The sequence below is a fragment of the Myotis lucifugus genome, unplaced genomic scaffold (assembly GCF_000147115.1).
Source record: "Myotis lucifugus unplaced genomic scaffold, Myoluc2.0 scaffold_43, whole genome shotgun sequence".
Taxonomy (NCBI): Eukaryota; Metazoa; Chordata; class Mammalia; order Chiroptera; family Vespertilionidae; genus Myotis; species Myotis lucifugus.
Genome location: NW_005871091.1, coordinates 1,282,307 through 1,298,075, shown reverse-complemented (window position 1 = coordinate 1,298,075; position 15,769 = coordinate 1,282,307). Strand labels below are relative to the sequence as shown.

Genomic DNA, 15,769 nt, shown 5'->3' with positions numbered 1-15,769 from the left:
TACCTCATTGCTCATGTTGTTTCTTCTTCATAATTTTCACAAGTGGTACTTCTCAAATAAAATGACTAGTGTAAAGCTGATAGATTTATTAGGTCACTGAATCCCTACTATAAACCCCCAAAATACAAAATTATAGGAATCCTTGCCCTTGTGAAGTCAATCATCCAATGAAGAAAAACACACAAACACATAAAGTCTCAACTGGCGTATGGGTGGTACACTGGCATAGTATCTGCGTGCTTAGAAAAGCAAGGTTGAGGGTGGGTAAATCAAGCAGGTGCCGGGTGCCTTACTCAGGAAGTCAGGGAGTTTTAACCAGGAGTTTGGGGAAAGAAGGGCGAATGAGGGAGCCACCACTGTTTGGCAGGACAAGCTCTAGGGAGGAAGACAGAAGGAGGAGGGCTGCGCTTCCAGTTCGGCACCTGCGTGACACAGAACAAGTCTCTTAATCTGTCTTTGACTCTGTTTTCTCCTTCGCATCATCTATTATTTCTTTGTCTCCTTATGCTCCCACCTCATCTGAGAAAGGATTTAGGGCAGAGAAGACGTCCAAGTTTCTTCTGGCTCTAACATTCACTGATTCTAAGTTTATTCAAGTTTCCTTCTGGAACGAATGTGTGATGCCTGCAGCCCAAAACCTCTCACAGCCATGAAACACAAATACAGAAACTAGTACTAAATGCAAGCTGGAATCTACTGTTGCCCACAGGCCATGACTCTGCGCACACATATCTCGCAGCTGGAAGATTATGGAACCAGCGATCAAGTCAGTGTTCTGAGGGTGAGTGTTTGGTCTAGAATTTCCCTGGGAGCCCTGCCAGGGGTGAGCTCCTGGTACACATGGAAGGACCCCAGTCAGATCCTTTCATGTGTTTGATGCGATGATATTTTGTCCTGCAGCTTTTTCATAGCATCTTTGACTTCCTTGTTTCTTAAACTGTAAATTATGGGGTTCAACATAGGGGTGAGCACGCCATACAGCAAAGAGATGATTTTATCTATCTGTTGGGAGCCGGATGAAGAAGGCTTTAGGTACATGGAGAGGGCGGCCCCGTAATACAAGACCACCACGGTCAAGTGGGCCCCGCAGGTAGAAAACGCCTTGTTTCTCCCCTCTGCGGAGCTGATTCTCAGAATCGTGGACAGGATGAAGACATAAGAGATGCAAATTAAGAGCATTGGGATGGGCAGGAGGAGCACACTGACCGCCAGCACGGTCATGTCCATGAGCAGGGAACTGGCGCAGGCCAACTTCAGCACCGCCAGGATCTCGCAGGTGAAGTGGTCGATGAGATTCCCACACAGGGGCATCCGCAGAGCAAAACCGGTTTCCAGCAGGGCGGTCAGGCAGCCGGTCACCCAGGACACGGTGGCCAGCTGCACACAGACCTGCCTGTTCATGAGGATGGGGTATCTCAGGGGGTTGCAAATGGCCACGTAGCGGTCATACGCCATCACGGCCAGGAGCACGCACTCCGTGGAGCCCATGGCAAGGGACAGATACATCTGTACAGCACACCCAGAAAAGACAATGGTTTTCCGGGATGACAACAGGTTCACCAGCAAAGTGGGAATAGAGGCAGATGTGTAACAGATATCCATGAAAGAGAGGTTCCCAAGGAAAAAGTACATGGGGGTTTGAAGGCGGGAATCCAGGATGGTGATTAAAATAAGAGTGCTGTTTCCCAAGAGGGTGACCAGATACATCACAAGGCTGAAGACGAAGAGAACGATCTCCAACTTCGGGTATTTAGAGAAACCCTCCAGGAAGAAAAAGCTCCAGGTGGTGAGGTTTTCTCCTGGCATCTCCTTTTTTGCACCTGCAGTTACTCTAGGATTATTCTCTTCATTTCATCTGAGAACATAAAGAGGTGGATCAAGTCGAATGTTCTTTTAGTTAGGAAAACACTTTCAAACTTATCTTCACTATAATCAACACAATTTTACCGAAAAGAAATCAAAGGAGAGTGGATGTATTGTTCTAAAGGAAGAACAAGATGGTCTACATAAACAGTTGATGCTTCCACAACAAAATTTAGACAAGAGTGAGTTTGAAAACAAGAATCAACACATATACTACTTAACCTCAACTCATAATCCTGTGCTTGACCCACAGAAGGTTTTCAGTAAAGTTTTGGTGGAAATATGAATCGGCACTGAGTAAGGTATTGAGCACAAATTAGAAAAGTAAGCCAGAAAATGAGGCAAATAAAGCACATTTGCACAATAAAAACCAGTAATGATCCTCACTGGACGAGGAGGGATGTTGAAAGAAACAAATCAATGAATTTCAAACTAACACCTATGCAGTTCCAGGTCTACATTACCTCTGTCCTTTCCAACTCACAGTTTGGAGGTCTATATACTTGTTCCAAAAATAATGATCCTGATTGAAGCACTGCAGATATTTGTCTTGATTATATTAAGAGCCAGTTCACAAGTCCCACAAAATAACCCACCTCGTTTAAAAACTGATACAGCCCCTTGTATAGGTTTTATTTCTTTTGACATTTCACATTATTAACAAAAATAATTGCTAAAACTTCCCTTGCTTTTGCAATGGCGTTGCCCTTTATCACCTTCGACCTTTTTCCTTTCCCCACGAGTTCTTTCCTGGCTATTTTCAAATACACTTGTTCTTAAAAGTTCCCTTCATTGTCATGCTACCTGTGTTAACTGCCACCCTATTTTTGCTCTCCCTTTCATAGACAAACTCCTCCATTACATGGTTTATCTTAATACTTCAGTCTCCACTTTCTCATCACTGACGTTTTCCCCCCGTTTCTCAATTTCAATCAATGTTATCACTTGTCTCCCAGTTCTCCAGATTTTAAAAGTACCGTAGATGGGGCACAATATTCTTCAAACAGTTCAGATATTACAGAATTCTTTTGACTCACATTCCATTAGCATCTTTGACTTCTGTTCCATGGAATCTCATCCAGCCTATTAGCCAGTCCTTTCATTTTTGTTGGTGTGTTTGTTGTAGTCGTCAGTCCCTAAGCAGCTTACACTGCAGGTCCACACACTATATCAGTAACACTGATACCTTGTTTGGTGTCCAGGGGGTACTTGTCCGTGTTAGCGCCCTCTGTGGTACTTGGGCAGCAGAGTTTTTGCTTTTCTTCCTAAAAGCTTCATTTTTCTACATCACAGTAGTTACTTCTTATTCATTTGTTAGATTATTTTTAGGGATTTCTCTGCCAAATTTTATATTTAACAAATTCTCTATAAAAGTCTTATTATTTTATTGTAAGAGATTATTTTATTAAAGAAACTTTAAAAAATTTTTAAAACTAGCAAAGAAAACATAATTTGCCCTGGCCGGGTGGCTCAATTAGTGGGAGCACTGTCCCATACACTCAAAGGTTGTAGGTTCGATCCCTGGTTGGGTGTGTATAGGAGGCAACACACACTCTCTCTTCTTCCTTTCTCTCTCTCTAAAAACCAATAAAAACATATCCTTGGGTGAGGATTAAAAAAAAAAGAAAACACAATTTATTTATTTATTTTAGAATGAAAAATCAGCCCAGTTGTCTGGGACTTGATCTTTTTATTGTTTAAAAATAGTAGCCAAGAAAAATGGGTCCTCTGACCTGAATTCCCTGTCAACAACTCCAAATCTTGTTTTAAGATGCACTTCATAAAGTTAGCTAAGTGCAAGGAAGAATAAATGCATCCACGTTAAAAATGTAAAATGTAAAAATCATCAGGGCAATTCATTTCTTTCTAAAGTATTGACTGTTGCCTCCCTAACTAAAAATATCAAAGGATAGCAACTGAAATACTGTGTAAATTTAAATCCTCTGTTGTTTTGGGGAATACCTACTGTCCCTGAACAATTTAAAGTTCAGCAGCTCTATATTGCAGCAGTTTGAAACTTCAGATCCTTCAGGGATAATGTCCCAAAGATCCAATTATATCAAACTTTTAAAAGTTGAGACAGAGAGGGAACGAGTTATCCCAAAAGAATTTCAAAGAACCCATAAAAATAAAGTTTTCTTTCCTTCCTATCCATCCCAGCTAGATCAAGATTTTTCTCCTTCAATGATTGCACTATATAATATTTAACAGTATATAGAGAATAGATATCCCTAGAATTCTAACATATATATTGTTTCATTTTTGAAACTGACTCCCTAGTTTTCAGAGATCACAGGAAGAAAATTTACTCTTTAAACTACTTGCCCCAACAAGTAACCAGAAATTTTATCCAATATGCCCCTATGGAGAGGGCCTTAAAGCAATGAACCCTCAGTAGCAACGGACACCTAATATCCAGATACTGGGTTCTTTTTTCTTTTTCTTTTTTTTTTAATATATTTTTATTGATTTCAGAGAGGAAGGGAGAGGGAGAGAGACAGAGAATCATTGATAGCTGCCTCCTGCACACACCGTACTGGGGATCAAGCCTGCAACCTGGGCATGTGCCCTTGACAGGAATCAAATCTTGGGTAATGGAGCTTTGGATTTCAGAGGAACAGTAGTTATCAGAATGGAGAACTTATGGGTACAGGAAATTTAAGGAAATCTGTCAAATCATTACCTGATCACTAAGCTAACTGAGCAGAGGCTTCAGGGGGCACATACAATAAAGAATTGAGACTTTACAGAATTAGTTCAGGAAGTAAGAAAAGATAACAGCAACTCTGGAATGGGAGGGGAATAGGATTTCTAGATTTGTCACATATTAAACAGTAAAGTATGGCCCACAATTAATGATAGAAGGGTCGCCCGTTGATGTGGCTCAGATGGTTGAGCATGGACCTACGAACCAGGAAGTCACGGTTCGATTCCCAGTCAGGGCACATGCCTGGGTTGTGAGCTCAATCCCCAGTGTGGGGTGTGCAGGAGGCTGCCGATCAGTGATTCTCTCTCATTGTTCATGTTTCTCTTCTTCCTCTCTGAAATATATAAAAATGTAAATTTAAAAAATTTTTTTTAAAGCCCTCAGATTTTATACATTTTATGATGGAATTAAGTGAGTACAAACATATAGAGGGGCCCATAAAGGCTTCTCCCAAGATGACTCAAAAAAGACTCTAAGCATACTCTGGAATTAATGGTGAATCAGCAGAGGTAGCTAAGCAGAGGCAGGCTGTTGGGCCTTTTTTGGTTTTTCCAGTATAACTAGCCAAATACCTTGGAAGCTAAACTCTTCCTAGAGACCCAGTAAAAATCAATGCACTACTTCAGAAGAACTGGTCATGCAGCTTTTATTTACTTCATACCTTCTGGGCATGGGTAGGATTTTCCTCTCAAATAAGACTATCACATGCTTAGCTAGCCCAGTACATATTGCAGAGGATTCTATGAAGACTTTGAATATAAAATACAAAAATCTGTTACATATACATCCATTAACAACAGTTTGTACATTACAATGAGCGCCAAGGTCAAAGTAAGTCCCTGTACTTCACAAGCAGCATGGATACATTGTGGCGGGACCGGCAGAAACTCCCGCCAGGGGCAGACAGTGTTCACACAGTGCAATTGCTTCTAGATCAACATGGTCACATCTTTTTTCTTCTCTTTTTCTTCTTAGTAAATACACAAGGAAAAGATGGCAGGAGAAAGCCATGGGGGTTGGTGGCAGTTCGCTTTATTGTGCAGGTAAACTGGATCACAGGCAGACACACCGGCAATTAGAAATTGGACACAAACATTAAAGAAACTGCTGCTCTTTACCACCAAAAAGACAATGTTATACTACTTTCATTGTTTTGACCAACTGCCAAACTTCAGGTACCTCCTTTCCATGTATCGATAGATTTATGAAGATATATCTAGTGTACTTATTCCAGGAATAAGAAATTTAGTCATTAGACTATCTCAATCAGTCGCTTGTATGACAAGTGGCACAATATTCCTGGGGGGGTGGGGGAGTGGATTATAAAAACCTGTTCCAGATAGCTTTGGAAAATGAAGGCAGAAGACAAACACACACGGTTCCTTCTCCCATTTGTTCACCAGTATCAACACTCCACAATCACACACTCTGTTCTTCACCCTTTTACATAAATATGTACACACACGTACACACAAGCTGCACCGGGAGACCATGACTCAGCATTACTCGTTGTGCAGATGACTTGGCTGGTTAAGATGAAGGCATTAAGTATATAAATTAGAAATGTGCTTAGAAAGCTAAAAAAAATTAATTCACTAGCACTAAGGTTCAAGTATCTTAGCACCTCTCTCAGCACCATGGGAAATTCCCAATATTAAATAACAAAATGTTTAAAAGCATAAAATTTGATGAGGCTTTAACATTTCATATGGGCCTAGAGCACAGTTCTTGCCCTTACACTCTTAGTTTCTGATAACACCTGGCCTCCCCTGCATTCTTGCCTAGGAACAGCGTCCCAGGGACTGAACATGCAAGTCAGAGGGCACTTGGTGGAGGAGGAGTACTGATCAGGAAAACACTGGGAGGCCATAAGCTTTCCGAAAAACATCCAAAGTTGATTTGCCCTAAAGCAAAAGTCTTCTCAAGTGGAAGTTCACGATAGGTTCCTTAAAACTCATGATGCTACTAAAGCTCACAATTATATTCAGTATCAGCTAAGAACACGTTTCGGAAATAAACACTTAAGTTTTCTTTGTAAACCCCTTTCCCAATCAGAAGCAACCCCAGAACACAGCATATACAGCCAAGGTTAGGTACTACCTATGCACTGTTTTTCAAACTGTGAATAGCAACCCATTTATATTTATGCGTCAGGAAATAAATTTAGTGAGCATTAAAAACAGTAGAGGTGGAGGAGGGATCAAAGTATATCACACATAGTAACAGTCTGAATTATTTCACAAAATATTTCAGTTAACGATTTTATATTCTCTCTCTCTCACACACACACACACACACACACACACACAGTTCTGGGTCAATTGTGAAAAGTTATTTTTATTCTTGGTCGCAGTCAAGAAAGTTTGAAATACATTGCTCAATAGAAACCACACAAAAAATAAACATGAAATTTTAACCCTGGTGTTAATGTCAGTAAAGGGCAATATTGAGTATAAGCCAATTTTGTGCTTGGAATCCAAGGTGAGCTAGTGTTCTCAGTTTACCTTAAACACCTTCGTTACACTTGTTTTTCCCCTTACCCTACATCCTTAGGCAGGGGCATGAGCAGCAGAAGGAAAGGAAGAAACTCTAGCTGTAATTATTTACTTTGAACAGTACCAAGTTATTCCCAGATGGCAAATTAAAATGCTTTCCTTTCTATCCTAAAGTCATACTGTTAGTATAAAAGTGAGTATAAAATCTTACGGTGCTTTTATGGTTTTGAGATTATAAATGGTCTAAATCAACAGTCATGATTTTGTTGTTGGTTTGGGTTTTGCAAAATACGCAACCATAGACGGACAGAATGATCAGTCTTGCCCTAACCTACCTGCATCTGCCCGTGAAAGGAGGACAATCAGCCCTGGCCAGTGCGGCTCGGTAGGAGCATCGTCCTGTACACTGAAAGGTCCTGGGTTCAATCCCCAGTCAGGCCACATACTGAGGTTTGGGGTTCAATACTCAGTCGGGGTGTGTACAGGAGGCAATCGATTGATGTTTCTCTCTCTCTCTCTCTCTCTCTTCCTTCCTCTCTCTAAAATCAATGAAAAACATGTCCTCAGGTAAGGCTTTTTTTTTTTTAAAGGACAATCAGAACTATCACATGGGGACCAAATTCTCCCTCTCAACCCATAAAGAAAGATGCTAAACAATTACTTTCTAAAAACCAATAATCTAACAAATGACTTATGAATTTCAAGAACCCAGTGATGTCAGTTCAGTTCTTGTTTCTCTGTTAGGTCAGGGTTAGCACTGATTGGCAGAAGGTTGTAAAAGAAAATTTCCCGGGCAGGTCACCCAACCCCGGGGTCCTGGCCTTAGCACAGGCCGCAGAAAGGAAGCCGTCAGCACAGAGCCTATGTCTCCGGGTGTGAAGCGAGGGGGTTCACCTATGTGATGACAGAGCCCCTTCCTGAAGTAACTTCACTCAATGTAGATGCGGTTCTAGGATTGTTATCCAGCTTCTCTACAACGTTGTTTATCCCTTTAGTAACAGCTTTAATCTTCTAATAACTATTTCCATCAGTTTTACCAACAACCACCTCTCAAACATCCATGTTTCATTAAGCTCACTCAGCCCAGATACTTTTAAAACATCAAATAAAATAAAGCTAATAAGAACAAAATTTAAGGCATTTTTTGTTTTTATTTCAGCCAAGGAATGATGCATGCTACAGTTAATCTTTACTTTTCCCACTTGGTTTTTCAAAGAATACCACCAATTTCATCACAATGAACATGGCACTTGTTTGTTTCTTCCACTTCTAAATTATTCCAAATTTTCAAGTGTTTTCTTCAGCAATGATGCTTTTTCCTTTAGCTCAGGTCGGCTATCTGTCTCCATAGTTGCTAAAGATTCAATCAGGAGCGTTCTGCACTCAGATGTCAAACTTTCCCACTGTTTAGACTCTGAATGGAAAGAGAAAGAAGAAAAAAAAGATTCCTCATAGAACAAGCAAGCATAAAAAACCAAACTAGTCGTTCTGCTTTTCCTCCATACATCATATCCCCAAAATAAATGCAAAGCAACCACTTGATAACAACTTAAGATATAATGATCATGGGTTCAACAGTCGTCTCAAACCCTAATTACTGACAATAACCTGAGAGCATATCAGGGAGTCCCATCCTCTGCCCCCAGTATTAGTGGGATGAAAAGCATCTAGGGATGCTGAAACAAAGTGATAAGTAGGAAGTATCAAGGCAAAGTACAAAGTGACCAAAAGGCCATCATCAACAACACAAAAAGCCTCTTTATAAGATATTAGAGCCCCAGTGCACGAAATTCGTGCATGGGGGGAAGGGAGTCCCTCAGTCGGCCTGCACCCTCTCAAATCCAGGACCCCTCGGGGTATGTCTGACTGCCAGTTTAGGCTCGATCCGAGACTGCTGGCTCCTAACTGCTCACCTGCCTGCCTGCCTGATCGCCCCTAAGCACCTCTGCCTGCCAGCCTGATGTCCCTAACTGCTCCCCTGCCGGCCTGATCGCCCCCTAACTGCTCTCCCCTGCCGGCCTGATTGCCCATAACTACCTTCCCCTGCCGGCCTGATCGCCCCTCAGCCCCCGCCACTGTGGCTTTATCTGGAAGGACATCCAGAAGATGTCTGGTCTAATTAGCATATTACCCTTTTATTAGTATAGATGTTTGTTCAGTTAAAAAAATCTTGAACAAATTTCAAAATTGCACAGTCAGTTTCAACAGATGATAATTTATTATTCCTTTCTTTAAGGGGAGCATCAGAGAAACTCAAAGTAAAGATCCTAAGTCTTATTTGTGAGGTTCTGCCACTTTCTAGTGATGTGGTTTTGGCATGTTACCTCACCATTTAGCCTCATTTTACTCACCTAGAATACATTCATGCATATTTGGCAAACAGTGCAAATTCAGTGATCTGATGAGGGGCCTTGCTCTTGCATTTCAACAAAGAAAAAAGGGATTACAAGGTGTGTAGTGTTACTGAGTCTAAAAAGTCTGTTTTATGGAGCCCTACGAGAGGTCCTTTAAATGTTAAGCAAAAATAAAGAAGTAAAAATTTCAAATATACAGGACCTGGAGAAAACTGCTTCTTCTTCCCTATTCCCTGGAGTTAAAATAATAAAAAAAAAAGAAGAGAAAAGAAAAAAAGAGGCCTCCTTTTAAAATTAGTAACAGATATACCACTGGAGAAAATGTTTTCGTTTACCACAGCCACTAGAAGAAATCTTCTTTATAAGAAGGTTAAAAAAAGAAAAACAGGAAAAAATAGAATTAAGAAAATGCTATCAAATTAGATGAGTCGGGTGGATAATTGTTAAAATGCTTTCCCAACTCCACTTTTCAGTGTGTCATTCTGTTTATTTACATGCGGACAGTGAGCTATACTATGCACTGTCAACCACATGCCATAATAACCAAGATTAAATCAGGATTCACACTGGAAACAAAAACTATTATTCGAAGATAACTACAGCTTCATAAAATTTAAACACTTTAATAAAATTTAAGGGTTTTAGCTTTGTCTGTCCCACTTGGATGTCCATAAATTTGTAATTTAGAGCATGTGCTTATTAAAAACAGAAAATAATTTCTAAAACATATGCCATAAAATATCCTGGCTTTCCGGTTTTCCAATCAGAACTATCAGGAACTCACCTTCAAGCTTTTTAAGCAGTAATTCTATCACAGATAAAGCTTCTGTTCTCACAGACGAATACGTCTTATTTTCTAAGGAAAAAAAAATCACATAGTGCACATTACTTGTTTTATATGCCTTCGAAACAAAAGCTCCAAGATTAAGTTAATGTTACTGAAAGATGTTAAGAAATGACAAATTCAGGGAAAGACACACCTTTTCTGAAGTAAGCTTCCCTTTCCGGGTTATCTATCATTAAATACTTGAAATGTGCTATGTGCCCACATTCCTTGCTTAAAAAAAAAATGTCAGCCGAATGTATCAATCACCACACTAAATGGCAATATTTAAAGGACCCAATTTAGCAGTGGGAATTCAAAAGACACTACTTAAACACATATGCATCTCCTCATAATACCTAAGAAGGGTCTTTAGGTTTGCATGACCTCAAATTAACAAAGAACATTACACAACCCAGGGTGAAGGCAAAATCAGACATCTGCCTGGGACCCTGTAAAGACCAGTTTCTTAACTGCCAGTTCTTTATCCAAAAGCACGCTATACAACTAAAACATACTTCCTTAGTGTCTACTCTAGATCAGCTGTTGCCAACCTTTCAGACCTCATGGACCGCCAGTGGTCCGTGGACCACCAGTTGGCGACCACTGCTCTAGATCAGCATCTAGTTCACGGTGAAATTGTCTACTGAAAAAATTAACACAACCAAACTCACAGCAAGGAAAGCACAAGATGAGCTTAACAGCCGTGGGCAAACTACGGCCCGCAGGCCGGATCCGGCCCGTTTGAAATGAATAAAACTAAAAAAAAAAAAGACCGTACCCTTTTGTGTAATGATGTTTACTTTGAATTTATATTAGTTCACACAAACACTCCATCCATGCTTTTGTTCCGGCCCTCCGGTCCAGTTTAAGAACCCATTGTGGCCCTCGAGTCAAAAAGTTTGCCCACCCCTGGCTTATAACATCCTGCTCGTTACAAAGTACAGAAGGGCCTGTAAGAATGACGGTGACCTGTCAACAGGACACAGGAGTCAGCTTGAAGGAGCCTCCACTGGCCAAATCTGCGACCATATGAGCAACAAATTAAGAAAAATAATTAATTATAAACCAACTGGGGGAAAAGGAATCCATGAATCAGTATCGATAATAGAGATAGGGAGAGGGTGGGGTCTTGCTTATGAGGATGCCAGCTGTCAAAAGGTAAATGTGAGGGAGGCTGGAGTTAGAAAGCCGTCTCAGTGAGAACGGGTTCAGGAAGAAACCTTGATGCGTGCTAGGTCTAGGCCTTCTGGAGAGGAGCAGCATGCCTGCATGGCCTGAAGTGTCTTCCTCAGACAGCTGTGAAGAAGAGCAGGTTATCTAAATGGTCTTAAAGTATTTCCCACAGGCTGCTTATTAGACACGAGGGGGGTGAGGTGGAATATTAACTAGAAGGTAGAGAAAACTGAATATACCTTGACCAGGTAATCAAAATTAACATCGCCAGTGAGGGCAGATGGACACTGTGTGCCTCTTGATGTGAGGCACGTCACTTATGGAGGGAGTATCCCAACTGGGAAGTCATGACCTGCATCTAATCAGGAGGAAACATGAGACAAACACCATGAGAAACCTTCCAGTTAAAAAAGATAGGGGGAGACTTTTCTTCAAAATTGTCAATGTCATATAGGCCAGAGAAAGGCTGAGGAAGTGTTCCAAATTAAAGAAGAATAAAAAGATATAACAACTAAATTCAATAAATGATCCTGGACTGAAATTCCTTAATGGAGGGGAGGGGGGAAATTCTATAAAAAACATTCTGAGTCCACGGAAAACCTAGAACATGAACAGTAAAGAATTTGATTTTTAAAATTGCATCATTATACTGCCTAAAGTTGGTAACTGTACTGAGGTGATGTAAGAGAACGGGCACTGAAAAATTTAGAGGTAAAGGGGTGTGACATAAACAATATACTTTCAAATGGTTCAAGAAAAATATGTATATAGAAGTAATGATTAAGTAAATGGGGCAAAATGTTAACAGGCAGCTTTGGTTAAAAGATATATAGGTATTATATGTACTATTTTATTTAATATCTTGACTGGGTCCCTCACAATGGGACAGGAGGGAAACCGAGGCACAGGCTGATGGAAAAGTCACCCCTCTTCATGGCAGCCCAACCTTCCCACCCCAGGGGCAGTGTCATCCATGTCTGAGAGCTCAGCCTGGCAAGTCACTGAGCTCAGGTTTCTGTTTGTTTTTGCTAGCTTTTAAAAATTAAATTTATTGGGGTGACTTTGGTTAACAAAGTTATATAGGCTTTCAAGTATACAATTCTATAATACATCATCTGTATATTGTATTGTATTTACCACCCAAAGTAAAATCTCCTTCGGTCACCATATATTGGACCCCCTTTACCCTCTACTATCTCTCCCCCACACTCCTTTCCCTCTGGTAACCACCATCCTGTTGTCTGTGTCTATGAGGGTTTTTTGGTGTGGTTATTTTTTCTTGCATTGATTTAGAGGGGATTGGGGAACATCAATTTGTTGTTTCACATATACATTCATTGGTTGATTCTTGCATGTGCCCTGATTAGGGATCAAACCCACAACCTTGGCAAATGGAAACGATGCTCTAACGAAATGACCGACCTGGCCGGAGCTATGAGTTTTTACTTGTCTTGTTTGTTCATTTGTTGCTTTCAGTTTTATATCATAGAACTCAACAACAACAAAACAAACAACCCAAAGACACTTCTCCCACGAAGACATACAAATGGCCTACAGATATATGAAAATATGCTTAGCTTCATTAACTACATGTCACACCTGTTAGAATGGCTATTATCAACAAGACAAGTAAAATAAGTGTTGGAAAGGTTGTGGAGAAAAAGAAACCCTCATTCACTGCTGATGGGAATGTAAACTGGTACAGCTACTATGGAGATTCCTCAAAAAATTAAGAATAGAGTTACCATATGACCTAGCAACTCCTCTTCTGGGTATGTACTTGAAAAATTTGAGAACATTTATTCGCAAAGACGTGTGTATCCTTATGTTCATTGCAACATTATTCATAGTGGTGAACACATGGAAATAATCGAAATGTCCCTCGACAGATGACTGGATAAAGATGTAGTACATATTACAATGGAATACTACTCAGCCGTAAGAAAAGATGAAATACTGCCATTTCGACAACACGGATGGATCTTGAGAATATAATGCCTAGCAAAATGAGTCCTACAGCAAAAGTCAAGAATCATATGATTTCATATGTGGGATATATGTACTATTATTGCAACTTTTCTGTAAGTTTAAAATTATTTCCAAGTAGAAGTTTTTTTAAAATACTTATCACAAAGGTTTTTCTAATCTAGGAGTTAAAATCCTAAATTATAGTTCCAGGTTAATATATTTCAGTCTGGGCATACAGAGTATATTAAATAGGATAGTTTAATAGTTCCATAAACTTAGTTCCTAGCACAAGGTAGAAAATATTTGAAGCTTAGCTCCCTGATCTTTAAAATCAGGACCCCTTATCAATGTCAGTTTATCACACTCACCTAAAGAATATGTGATTGATTTACAAGTTTCAAGGAGAATTTCAGTCAAAGCCTCAGGATCTGCATGTTCTTCTTCCAAAAGCATTAATCTATAAAAATCAGAAAGCAAGATACAGATGCCAGTTTTAAGAAATATTCCAAAACCTTTCTGGCACAAATAATTTCTATCTGCATGTATCACTTTATGATGTCACTCTAGCATTTAGTTTTAAAATTTAAAGGAATTTCATTGATTACATATAAAATGCTAAGGGGAAAAGGACGAAATAAATGAACTATGAAGCAAATTACCCCTGAAAAAAGGCATTCATTGACTGTAGGACTCCTAGCTGCACTTTCCATGTGCTGAGTTTTAGCCGGTCACACATCAATTTGCATAGCTCCTGCCGATAACAACCTGGGAAGAAAGACAGAATGAGGCAGAGCAGGACAGGGAGTGTGAAGGAGCAAAAGACAGAGCGAGTGAGGGACAGAGACAAAAATGGAGAGGGACAGAGGGGCAGAGATGGGTGGAAGATAGGGAGAAAGAAAAAAAGAGGGAAAAGGAGGAAAAAATAAAACAACAAATGACTTTAGTTAAAGCCATGAAATTTCAAAACAAACAAACAAAACTACAGGCTGACTTTGTGTCCAATTCCCAAACAAATTTCCCTGATCAGAACTTCCCCCATGAAGGTCCTGTGTAACTGTTTATAAATGTTCATTTTCAAAGCAGTATCCTTCTCCAAGGAACTGACACTGAATCTTAACCACACTCCCTTTCCCTGTAGAACATCCTGAATGACAAGGAAGCAGAACTCTGCAGGCGGGAGCTCCTGGGGACACGCAGGAGCTTCCGCATGTTGTGGGCTTACCAACAGACAGCAGCTCTATCCCAAACCAGTCATGCCAACTGCACTTGCAATTATAATTATATAATTATAGTACACTAACTGATGAAATAGGTGTATAAAACGCAATAAAGTCATTATTTTTAGTTTGATTCACATATGTAAAGATAGATGGCAGTAAAAATCTACAAGAATTCTGCACTGGAATTGCTGCATAAGAGATTTTAGCCTCTTTTTCTACAATAAAGAAACAGAACTCAGAAATTGTAGATGATACCTTGTGAGTAAGATGTATGAGAAGTCAATGTGTAACAGTTCAATTCTCAAAGGCTTGGCCTTCCCCTCAATAATTGGCAAATGAATATACATTTCTATGCCTTACACTAAAATAAACTGCTTTGGGTATGTATCATCTTCTATATATATAAAAGGCCAAGTGACCAACCGTCCGTCTGTCTGTCCGACCGATGCGCACTGGCCATTTAAAAATAAACGACTCGTGCATGTGCGATACATGTAAAGCTCTCGCTGCTGCCTATCACACACATGTTTTAATTTTATAATACTATATTATATATACTATTTTGACATGTAATTTTTTGCAGTAACATAATTACTGCACGAATCTTTCCTCTAATTAATTTCCTTTCAATGTGCACGAATCTGTGCACCGGGCCACTAGTTTTTATATAAATTCCCTACTTTTTCTACCCTATTCAAGAAAAAGTCAGTAGCCCTAATGGTGTCAAAAAAAAGTAGACTTCCACTGCAGCCCATAACATAATGCCAAGACATAAGACCATTTATAAATACATATCTTTTGGAAAATCCTTCCTATACATGGCAAATGTACTTTTAAAAGTTCACAAAAGAATAACAAGGGTCAGAGACAATCTTAAATCTGATTTCAGACATATCCAATTACAAATAATCAACATACTTTTTTAATAACATTCAAGCATATTAAGATGTCGGGGGGGGGGGGGGGGGAAACACTGCAGAAACTAACAGAAGGCAAACTTCAGAGCAGCCTGATTCCCAAGTTCAAGGCCCAGTCAAGACTCCTAACTGCAACCTAATCCAACAAAAAAAGGTTTAGTTTGCTCATCTACTTAACCCTTTAGAAATACAAGTCCAATTCTGAAAATCTCTCAAAAAGTCTCAAGGTTCTCAGTGAAACAGAGA

The 15,769-nt window shown here is 39.8% G+C and overlaps 2 protein-coding genes across 7 annotated transcripts in view; both read right to left on the bottom strand.

The window, feature by feature from the left end:
- Window positions 1-835: 835 nt before the first annotated feature.
- Window positions 836-1,809, bottom strand: LOC102417272 (olfactory receptor 2K2). Its single transcript, XM_006088029.2, has one exon. It carries the CDS (start codon window positions 1,804-1,806, stop codon window positions 856-858), a length of 951 nt encoding a protein of 316 aa, XP_006088091.1. The 5' UTR covers window positions 1,807-1,809; the 3' UTR covers window positions 836-855.
- Window positions 1,810-8,196: 6,387 nt separating this feature from the next.
- KIAA0368 (KIAA0368 ortholog) overlaps window positions 8,197-15,769 on the bottom strand; it is an 83,862-nt gene continuing 76,289 nt past the window's right edge. For 3 of the 6 annotated variants that reach the window (XM_006088030.3, XM_023753287.1, XM_023753286.1), the window contains 4 exons: window positions 14,046-14,151; window positions 13,755-13,843; window positions 10,204-10,275; window positions 8,197-8,479 (listed from right to left, as the gene is read on the bottom strand). In XM_006088030.3, the coding sequence (XP_006088092.1) occupies window positions 8,340-8,479; window positions 10,204-10,275; window positions 13,755-13,843; window positions 14,046-14,151 (407 nt within the window). In that variant the 3' untranslated portion in view covers window positions 8,197-8,339. Of the gene's footprint in view, window positions 8,480-10,203; window positions 10,276-11,657; window positions 11,777-13,754; window positions 13,844-14,045; window positions 14,152-15,769 lie in introns of those variants that run through there. The other 3 variants (XM_014455197.2, XM_014455195.2, XM_014455196.2) reach the window with 3 other exon arrangements.